Below are 11,764 nucleotides of genomic sequence, written 5' to 3'. Positions count from 1 at the left end.
ATTTTTAAATCAGGAGTAGGTCTTTGAGACCTTTAGATGTAATCATTTCATTTTTTTAAATAAAATTCAATGCGCTCACCTTTCCATAATAAATTAATTCCTTCAACTACTTATATAAATAAAACAAATAAATGAATAAAACAGCACAAACGACATCGGCCGTATCCGAACTCATTATGACGTTCAAACAAAAATGTGCTTACGAAAAACGTGCGAAGAACGAAAATAATGCAAAAACTTATTCCAATCTTAATAATTCCAACAATTACCGTATTTAATTATGGATTACCTATTATATTTTATAATTATGAACTCTACAAAGGCATAAAACTAGTTGATAAGCATCTGACAGATGAGTAAACAGATAACAATAATGAAATACGTTCGTTACAAATATTGTGAATTGCAGCTAATTTCTTGTAGCTATGTTCACGCTACCGAAGCTGGCTTCCAATCTCGATACAAAATGCCATATAGGTACTTACATTTAACGGTTTAAAGTTATGTTTTTAAACCAAATCTACTATGCGTTTTGCTGGAAGCAGAAGCCCGTACTGAATGGCTTCAGTATGGCATAAGAGTGAGCGAGATGGCTACTCTCCCTCTCTAACACCCGCCTCACCAGCACCTGCGTTCGGAATCGAAAAGGTTTGGATCTCGGCTAGATGATTCCAGTATTACGATAAGTGCGCGTCGTAATTTAAAAACAACAATACATTGATTATTTATTTTTGATCATTTGATCCAGATTTGGTCATTTTTATTTGGAGTTGTTGGGCAAGCCAGGCTTTTGGGCTTCTAGGGCAGTACCGCCACTGTATCGTACGTAAGTTTGGTACTGATATTTTTTGGTTGAACTACATTTTATATAATAAAACAACTATATAGTTTTTTCCATTTTTATTTTATTTGAACAGTGATTGGGTTTCATTATTACCGATATTATCAGTCTGATCATGGCCATGAACAGAATGGTGAATAATACAGCGTATAAAGTGATAAACTTAAACCAGCCGATGACAGATCGTAAGTTTTTTAAATACACAGGCTTTCGTATTTCCTTCTCAAAAAGTCTCTTTTGGAATATCTACCATATATCTCATAGCTCCTCGTTAAAATCAGTATTTGTGTGCACATCCACATATATGGTAGGTAAATATTTCACAATATTCTTATTGAATTGTTTCCTGATGGAAAAAACAGGATGCTTAAAATAATCACTTGTGGGGACCACACCCTCTTGGCAGGTAGCAGGAAAAGCGAACAGTGTATGTACTGCCGAACATATAATGGTTCATACAGCAATGTGACTAGAGACCAATGAATAGTCACTTCTGAGTGCCTGATGTCACATCTACATTTGTATAATACAGTGGAACCACTCATAACGAGCATAATTCCTTCCAGAATCTTACTCATTAAGCGAAACATTTGTTTTGCTTTGTTTTGACTGTCATGGAAGTTCCGTCTCACAAGTGAATGTTGTGAAAAAGGGACTTGCCCTTTCTCTGTTACTTGTTATGCGAAATGTAGCTCACCAAGGAAGCAACTTATTCACTTTTTTTGCTTGTTATGCGAATTACGCGTTATGAGAGGTTTCACTGTATATGATTGGTTGGGAATCACAAGGTGATAAATAAAATAATTTTGATAATGATTACTATTTATTTCATCAATCAATAAGTGAACAATTGATAATTGCTGTAAGAAAAGAAAACAATTGAAAATAATTTATCTAATATGCGGTATGATTGTTTGGTTTAGCCCAGTTTGAATTGTCTATCGCGATATGCCACCTGGCCAGTTCTGAACTTGCTCTCTCGACTTTCCCTTTCGGCTATCAAGGCCCATGTCAACAATCCTACGGGCACAACGATCAACATAAACCCGTAAATAGACGTCTTGGGTGTCACCTTAAAGTGGTCCAGATGGGACGCCTGCATGGATTGAAATCTCTGGAGAGCGGGGTCAAACTGAAACAAAGAAACTTATTAACTTAACTGTTCAATTTATTCCACAAAGACTATTTGTTAGATGTTAATTACCTAAGTTTGTGTAGATTTAAAACGTTGCTTGGATTGTTTATTGAAGACAGATTTAAGCTCCTTTTTCTTGTAGACTATTGTTTGCTAACTTTTTACTTTTTCATCTTTTTTATGTTTTAATTTTATTTAAAAAATAAAAAATAAAATATTTTGTTTTCTGATAGTCAAGTATTTTGTATTTTATATTAACACTATTATTCTAGTTGTACTTATAATACCTATTGTATTCTTGCCAGTGTCCTTTACTATGACCTAAATTATATTGTTAACCCACACACAGGCCATGCCTTTGTGGGATCTTTTTTGTATTTATATTTTATTCATATTTTTTTTTGTATTTGAAATTATATCACGTTTATATAATGCAAAAGAATTTGAAATAAAGAAAAAAAAGAAGAGTGTTTGCGTTCACTCGAAGTATTTGTTTACTGTAAGTACTTCGAAACCTGTGTGTTGACACATTGACTGCCGACTACGAGATAATTCATAGATTGCATTCTTTGCTAGGACGCCGACTACGAGTTGTACTGTGTTTACTTGCCATATTCCTGCAGTTACGATAAAATTCCTAGTATATCAGTGCTAATATGGATAGATGGCGCATGGGAAGAGAACAAAAATTCAATGCTGGCTTACATGAACACAAAATTTATTGATAAATGAACAGATAATTTAACTTTGTACTATAATTAGAGTTTTTAATAATATATAATATCGCTCACTCCTTTCAAGAACGTCATAAATCAAAAAACTTGATTTTTCAGGAGAACGTTTTTAAAGTTAAAAATATAAAACAATGCATTAAAAATAAACATCAAGCAACTTATTGAACTTTTTACTATGCAACAGATCTTTTTAGGTAAAACATGAAGGTTTTTTCTCCATTTGAAAAATATTTAGTATGTTTAAAAAAATAATTAAACAATACCTTTTCCTCGAAATGCTATACCAACACTTTCTGCCCTGTAGTGGGTAAATATATTAAGTTAAAAATATGCCTCTTTTGCTGGGATATAGTACATTTTCTGGGGATTCCGAAAACATGCACAACTGAAAATTGACGATTTTTGATTTATGACGTTCTTGAAAGGAGTGAGCGATATGATTAAATGAAATTGGCTTCATAGATCGGAATTTTGATAAATGCCGTGGCAGTCAATGTGTCAATTATAAATGGTGATTTTTTAATAAAATGTTGTTTGTTTAATTGGCTTTATTATTATTAATGTAACTATTTTTGTTAATGTAATGTAATGTTTATTATTGTTAGTGTAACTATTTTTATTATATATTTTTTAAATGTAAAGCTTTACAATTCTCCAACAAATAAAATAAAATAACTATAGTTATCCATACTATTTAATAAAAGCGTTAATTTCCATATGGAATCAAATAACCATTTCAATGATTTTTTCAATAATCTATTTTTATGTTTGTAGTAAAAAATAACATAAATTTACTGTCTTCTTCTTCTAACCCATATCCGCACCCGGTGCATAGGGCATCGTATTGAAGGAGTGTTATCTTAATTGTTACTTACATGAAGTTAAGGTGATCACTCCTGCACTTCAGGAGCCAGTCCAGGGTAATATTAAATAAATATTATGGTGTAAAATCACAAATATTTGTTATTACCCACCTAGGGATCGAACCCGGGGCCTCCAGCACGGTAGCTAAACACGCTAAGCATTATACCACGGAGGCGGACTTTTTTTGAAATTTACTTTAGTGTTGTGATGTTTAATAGTTGCTAAAGACATTTTAGAAAATAAGGACCGTTTGAAATGATTTTGGAACAAAGTTTTTATGAAAGCGGAAAAAAATGTGTTAGAATAGTATGTGAGAATCATCTTGAATTAATCTATGTAGATTTCTTGACAATATTATGTAATAAAATATGGTAGCATACCACTGGTTCAGAATCGGGAACAGAAAACCTGTAAGGATTATACGTTTGTTTTATAAAGTGTTGTCGGTTGACAAGTCTTCGGGCTGCCTGATCTTTCAATATTTCTATTTCTTTAAAAGATAAACCATACTGTTTATCTGCCATTTTCGTATTTTCTTGATATCCAGTATTAGTATTTTTGGCAAACGTCAAATGAACCACAGAATAACCTCATTTGTTCATAGACAATATGCTCATAGACAATTATTAGGTACCTAAGCTACACGATATAAATAACTGGCTTGTTTACAAGAGTGTGTATAGCTTAATTTTATCTGCAGACTGTCAAACTATTTTGTTCATTTGTCAAAGACGCATGTTTTTTGTTGGTTATGTTTGGGAGTATAATAATACCGAGATTAATACGAAACTGCCTTATATAAAATACTAGTAACGATTTTAATATGAATTTAGTGTGTTAAAAGGTGAATTTTCTTCACCAGTGTAAGGCACCATACTATCAAGATGGAAGGCGACAGTGCATTCGATAATAAAAAAGCTCACAGAGATAGGCATTCGGGAAGAAAAGCTGATAAAAAGAAAGCTAAAAATAAGCCACAAGATGCCAACTTATCAGATCGGCAAAGGAATCCAAAAGCCTTCGCGATCAAGTCGGCGGTACGCGCTGAGAGGAGTTTCCGAAGAAAGGAAGACATTATCGCGAAAAAGCAACATTTGCCGACCGTTGATAAAACACCCCTTGAACCGCCACCTATAGTCGTAGCCGTAGTCGGTCCGCCAAAAGTCGGAAAGACCACCCTCATAAATAATCTCGTGAAAAGCTTCGTGAAAACTAACGTGACGAGTGTCAAAGGTCCTATAACCATAGTCACTTCCAAAAAGAGACGTATTTCGTTGATCGAATGCAACAACGATATCAATTCGATGATCGATATAGCCAAATGCGCAGACTTAGTTCTGTTACTGTGCGATGCCAGTTTTGGTTTTGAAATGGAGATCTTCGAGTTCTTGAATATCTGCCAAGTTCACGGAATGCCAAAAATAATGGGTGTTTTAACTCACCTGGATGTCATCAACAACACCAAGACTTTGAAGAGACAAAAGAAATTATTGAAGCATAGGTTTTGGACGGAGGTTTACGCGGGAGCTAAGTTGTTTTATCTCTCTGGCATTCTGCACGGAGAATATTTGAGGAACGAAATAAAGAATTTGGCGAGGTTTATATCTGTCATGAAGTTCCGGCAGTTGAGTTGGAGAACGAGTCACGCGTATGTGTTAGCGGATCGGATGGAGGATATTACTAACCAAGACTCCATCCGGAAAGACGTGAAGGTGAATCGGGATGTGGTTTTGTACGGATACGTGCGAGGCGTTCCACTTATGCAGGGTTCCACATTACACATTGCAGGTATGCTTAGTAGCAATCATTTATTATCACCATAGCGCTTTCCCTCAGGGCTAGTAGAGAAGAGATTGGTATACATCTGTATCTGCTTGCTCTATTCAAGCATGTCGACAGTCCGGTCCACTTTCGAGGATTGGGTTTACTTGATCATGTAACATTTTGCCACACATGAGCCTAGGAGATTGCATTTTGTCCAAAACTAATAATTGGAAATACAATTGATAGATCTTTATATACAGGGTGGCCCATAATCCAACGTATTCCTTTCAAGAGGTTAGGCCAGCTTATGATTCACCAAAAAATGAAAATATGACCTCAGTAAAAGTGCCTTAGTTTTCCAGATATTTCCACTTTTATGAATTTCCCGAACATCTACTCCTTAGATCAGTTTTTTTAATGCCATTTTATCAAATTTTAATATTATTTCTCACTTATTTTAATTTACGATGCAACATGAAAGTGGAGAAACCATATTTAAGTTGTTATTTGTTTTGTTGTGATGAGGTGAAAAAGGCCATCACAGCATTAACTTTTTTGAAACATGACAATATTGTGATCGGAACCCTTTAATTATTTTAAAACCCTTTTTATGTTCATTGTAGGATTGAAGTATATTTGAAACCATTTTTATATTCATTATAGGATTGAAAGATATTTGATTTACTTATTTATTTCCAGGTGTAGGAGATTTAAAAGTTAACGAAATTAGTTTCCTGCCGGATCCTTGTCCACTGCCAGAAGTTCAGAAGAAGCGGACTCTTTTAGAAAAAGAGCGCCTGATTTATGCCCCATTTTCCGGTGTCGGCGGAATAGTTTACGACAAAGATGCTGTTTACATCGAACTCAAAGGTTCACATTCCCACAAGGAAAATGAAGATGAAGCTACTTCCGAAAAGAAAGCCATTCTAAAAAGTGTCATCGAGCAAAAAGAAACAGTCGATGACCAGATGAAGAATACTGGATTTAAACTCTTTACAGATGGTAACGTCATTTACTCAAATATGATCGAGGATACAAACAAACACACTAATGATGATGATGGATCCCAAGAATCTTCCGATTCCGCTGACGAAATGGATAATGAAGAGGTGTCATCCGGTATTGAAGACGACATGTCATCAGGCTCTGATGAAGAAGGTCCAAAAGTGAAACAGAAAAACACCAAGCGGCAAAAAGAACAGAATGAAAACCCCGATTCCGAAGATGAAGATTTACATATTCAAGATACGGAAAAGTTACCTTGGAATAATGATTTTGATGAAAATGATGACTCTAATGACAATTTTGAAAATAAGTGGCGTGAGAATATGACAGAAAAAGCTAGTAATGCCTTTCTAGAGCGCCAGAGTACGACACAAAATATTATGAAATTAGTTTATGGAGTTTTTCACCCTTCGAAAAATACTCCAAATGATAACAAGATCAACGTTAACTCATCCGACGAGAGCGAATCGGAGGAAATCGGGGGATTGTTTAAGAAAGTAACAGAAAAACAACGCAAATTACAAAAAGATAAACAGAATATGAACACTGATGAATGTTCCTTGTTTTATTCTTCATCTCAAGATGTCTCTAGAGATTGGTTGGATACAGAAATAAAACAATCTCTGTTGAACTGCTTTGTGACGGGAAAACGTTCTTCGGGAGAAGATGCTTCTGAATTACTGAAGCTAGATGACGCCAGTGTGGGGGACTCGGATGAGGATTTGTTCGGGGACTTTGAAGATTTAGAAACTGGAGAGAGACATAAAAATGAAAAGGAAGAAAAGGAAGCTAAAAGAACCGGCACTAAGAGATCCATCGGCGACATGTCTAAGGCTGACATATTAGCCAAGAAGTTGAAACTTAAAGCCAAATTTAATTCGGAATATGATAATCCCGATGAAACGAGAATTACAGGCGATCATGCATATTACGAGAATCTAAAAGCGGAGGCTCTCAAGCAATCCGAACTCAACAAATCTGTATTTGATGAATTAGATGATGGATTAAGAGTGGAGGTTGAAGGATTCAGACCGGGAATGTATGTGAGAATGAATTTTAAAAGCATGCCTTATGAATTTGTTAATAATTTTGACGCCACTTACCCGATCTTAATAGGAGCTTTAAATATGTCGGAAGAAAATATTGGATATGTAAGTTGTAAGGTAAAAAAACACAGATGGTATAAGAAGATACTCAAAACAAATGATCCCCTAATCATATCCATGGGCTGGAGAAGATTTCAGACTATACCTATATTTTCTAAAATAGAAGATGACATGAAATGTAGATATTTAAAGTACACCCCCGAGCACGTTACGTGCAACATGCATTTTTACGGACCGATCACTCCACAAAACACAGGATTACTGGCCCTTCAGACATTGACTAGCGATACCAACCAGTTGAAACAGCTAGGATTTAGAATAGCGGCTACGGGGAGCGTCAATGAAATTAACAAATCCACACAGATAGTAAAAAAGTTGAAATTAGTGGGAACGCCATTAAAAATCTTGAAGAAAACCGCTTTCATAAAAGACATGTTTAACAGTTCCCTGGAGGTGGCCAAGTTTGAGGGTGCTAAAATAAAGACAGTTTCTGGTATCCGGGGGCAGATCAAGAAAGCTATCAACAAGCCGGAAGGATGTTTTAGAGCGACGTTTGAAGATAAAATTTTACTCAGCGATATCGTATTTTGTAGGACATGGTTTAAAGTTAATGTGACTCAGTTTTATACCACCGTTACTAATTTGCTTCTGGAAGTAGATAACAAAAACGTTTGGTCGGGTATGAAAACTCTAGGACAGTTGAAGAGAGAGAGGAGCGTAAAGAATGAACCCAACAAAGATTCGTTATACGAAGATATTAAACGAGAACCTAAAGTATTCAAGCCATTGGTTATACCCAGGAATCTGCAGAAGAGCTTACCTTATAAGGACAAACCCAAGAACAAGATCATTTCCAGCAAGTCCGGAGATATTACCAAGAACCGAATAGCTCTTGTGAAGAGTCCTCACGAACAGAAGGTTTCCAATGTATTGAAAATGGTCAGAACCAACTACGAGAAGAAGCAAGAACAGGCCAAAACTGCAGTTTCGGAAAGAATTGAAAAACATAAAAAAGAAGAGCAAGTTTTTGCATGGAAAAAATTAAAAAGACAAAAAGAATTAAAAAAGAAAGTGTGTCGGGCTCTCAGCAAAATGGGTAAAAAGTGAAATGTTACGAAAATGATCTAATTCTAATGTCCAAGAAGAGAGTATCTAGGAATGAATATTCAACATCATATTTGTTACATTGTGTGAATCTTAAAAGGAGAAATAAAACAATTTTCAACAATAGTCAGTCAAATGTATTTATGGCAATTTATTTACATTTCACTTGTTGCAGTGGTTATGATATATTTTCCGCAACCAGTTTCCTCTGAGGTGGACTACCCACACCGTATTCCATAATTAACATTGACAATCTGTTTTTTTTTTCATTTTTATTATTATATAAATCATTATTGGCGAGACATGTCCGTGTAGTTTCTTACTATACATATTATTAAAAATAAATAACAATAAAACATAATGATAGATACGTTAGATATATGTATAAGCATAACTTACTCGTAATAGCTACAGTATGGACACAATACACATTCATTTACAATTTTACCTTTGAGATATATGGTTCTGAAAAATAACCGATTGTTTCTACATCGTCTGTCAGAACATCCCCAATCCTTTACGTGGTTTATATGTACTCAATTTCTGTAATGCACAAATATTACAGAATGAACAGGACTCGGAAAGTCTGACAAGTTTGTCGGTTATGAGGAATTTCTCCATCGTGAAAATGGGAGTTGGCCGACTTGACGCGCCAACAAATAATAACACAAGGTTTAGCGATAAACACCGATAAATGATAAACAGTAAGTATACTGAATCACAATTTGTGCCATTATTGTATCATTTGTACTAATTGATAATATAGCATTCTCACTTGTCATTAATACTGAGGTTTACTCCCGCTGTGAAGAATGTCGTAGCCAAAATATGGACCGACCGGATCAAGTATTTTCTAATGATGCGATAACAATATATTAAAGCTCTTTGCATACACATACACCATGCTCGCTTACGCTTTACCATTAATATTACACCAATCTGTTACGGGAAATATTTACACACAGGCTCGATATGCAATATGGTTTCCGAGTTTTGGGAGAACGATCCAAATAATAGAGAATCCTAAATCAAGTGTAAAGTCCGCAACAACGATAAATCGATGTTTGGCACTTCCGAAGTCACTTAACGTTCTAGTAGTCTGATACTATATCCTTGAGCAATAAAATAAAATGAATATAATACACGATATTGTCTAACAAGTATAGCTAGATATTTCCACAATATACAGGAAACAAACAATGTACATATTCCTTTGGTCTACATTCTCCGTTGTTTCTAAATTGAAAATGGGATTTCCATTTCTCGTCCCAAATTTGTAATTTCCTCGGATAAAGTAAAATACACCAAAATGTTTTGTTGTTTCGAAGCGGGACTATACAATTGCTTTGTTACAACAGCATGCGACGAGGAAGCACGTGTCGCCGCTTAACATATATCTACAAATAAAAATTTACTCTCGATTTATCAAAATGGTAACTGATAAATATGACTCGTTCTACAAAATAACACCCAATAAATATTTAAATGGTAATTACTTAACGTTAATGTGATAAAATAATTCCTGTCAGTTTCTAAACAAGCTTAGGTTACCGAGTACAAAATGCATTCTAATAGTGGTCGCATTTTATTTTTAAAACAACTGTAATATTGTTGTTTTAAAAGAGAAAGAATAAAACATTTACATTACCAGCACATTGATAACATTAACTGTTTTCATTTTTCCAATGACCATGCACGCTGGTGATGCATTTTATTTATAATTTACAGAAAAATGATGAATACAGATTTTTATTCTATAAAGCCCCTGACACGAGCGATAAAGATTGACAGTATGTTTATTGAAACATAAAATGTCAGTTTTCAAAGCATCAATATTTTTTAAGTGTTTATTTAATATTTTGATTTTGCTTTCCATAACTCTTCAAAATTACGATATTAACCGATTAGCAATTGAACACATTCGTGATAACAGCACCAGATATTATTTTATTACAAACCACAATTAATATAAATGAATCACAATTGGGGTTTGTGTTTGCTTCAAATTTCACAACACCGGCACAATATTCTACTTATTAAATGCAGGATTTTAAGAAATGTTTTGATTCCCGACAAAACAGTGACAACTAGACAACTGTGTTGCAGCTATAGCGAAATATTGGAGTATACCTGAGATGGATAAAGATTGCCTCCAATAAAAATTTACATAATTTTGCACCAATGAAAAAACCCAAATGTCATTCATTTCATAACCTCTGTAAACGATCAACAAGCAGCATCCCCGGGAAATTGTCAATCATACTAAATGTGTCGAGTGTACTCGGGGCTCACAATGTCAGTAAGTCAATGGTGGTTGGATAAAACTTACAAATATGCATTTTCTTGTATGTAATTTAAATATCGAAAGCTGAGTTTAACTAAATTTGGATAATACATTTATTTAGTCAGCAATTGTTTAATGACCAGCTTTATTTCAATTTTTCAGACTCCATATACAATATTTAGGTGCCGTAACCACAATACTACTCGATACACACCAAACGCAATAAGACTTCACTTCATATGTACATTACATTCTCATAAAGTAAATTTTGCCTAAGGACTAAAATCTATGTTATAATAATATTATGCATATTCAACAGTAAAATTGTTTCTAAAGATGCTGGTGACATGTTGACCAGCGTCTGGAGTCGGTGCCTAGCGGCTCTGCATACATGTTACAACACATGTTTTGTGAAATTGTAAAGCAAGAAAATTATCCTATATAAAATTATATAAATAAATTTGTAAGTTCAATTTCGCTGGCCAAATAATAATACGCAATCATTAATTGGAAGGTAAGAGGAATGTAAGTCAACGAAGATTTTTATCTGTATTTCATATATTAAAACGGTCTCCGAAATTTAGGAAAGATGTCTGGTGCACAATTAAGTTTAGAAATACGGTAGATTCTCTGCAATCCGACATACATTGGGTTGACAGGTGTATGATGGATAACAAAAACCAAAACTCCAAGAAAATAATTGTGTTTATGAATAACAGATTCCACTACAGAGAGAACTCTGTACAGAATACAGTCAAGCTTTCACATTGCATAGTGCGGGATTGGTTTTTAAGACGGTTATAATAGAGTATTAATGTGGCTTTTAAAAAAATCAAATTAGTTAATATTAAAAAAATTAACAGCACAGTTTTTACCATTAATATTGATATCTGCAAAGAAAAAAGGGAGATATAAAAGATAAGACTT

At 34.3% G+C, this 11,764-nt stretch overlaps 2 protein-coding genes across 2 annotated transcripts; one reads left to right on the top strand and one right to left on the bottom strand.

Moving 5' to 3' along the window:
• Nucleotides 1–1,651: 1,651 nt before the first annotated feature.
• Nucleotides 1,652–4,160, bottom strand: ND-B15 (NADH dehydrogenase (ubiquinone) B15 subunit). Its single transcript, XM_088265005.1, has 2 exons — nt 3,955–4,160; nt 1,652–1,973 (listed from the first exon to the last, which is right to left on the bottom strand). Exons 1-2 carry the CDS (start codon nt 4,096–4,098, stop codon nt 1,761–1,763), a joined length of 357 nt encoding a protein of 118 aa, XP_088121131.1. The 5' UTR covers nt 4,099–4,160; the 3' UTR covers nt 1,652–1,760.
• Nucleotides 4,161–4,280: 120 nt separating this feature from the next.
• On the top strand, nt 4,281–8,679 carry LOC148306436 (ribosome biogenesis protein BMS1 homolog). The gene is made up of 2 exons (XM_088265003.1): nt 4,281–5,362; nt 6,038–8,679. Exons 1-2 carry the CDS (start codon nt 4,459–4,461, stop codon nt 8,554–8,556), a joined length of 3,423 nt encoding a protein of 1,140 aa, XP_088121129.1. The 5' UTR covers nt 4,281–4,458; the 3' UTR covers nt 8,557–8,679.
• The last annotated feature ends 3,085 nt before the right edge of the window (nt 8,680–11,764 follow it).

The sequence above is a fragment of the Brachycentrus maculatus genome, unplaced genomic scaffold (genome assembly GCF_059751285.1).
Source record: "Brachycentrus maculatus isolate JH-2025_06_01 unplaced genomic scaffold, ASM5975128v1 h1tg000241l, whole genome shotgun sequence".
NCBI classification, from domain to species: Eukaryota; Metazoa; Arthropoda; class Insecta; order Trichoptera; family Brachycentridae; genus Brachycentrus; species Brachycentrus maculatus.
This window is presented reverse-complemented; position numbering and strand designations above follow the sequence as displayed.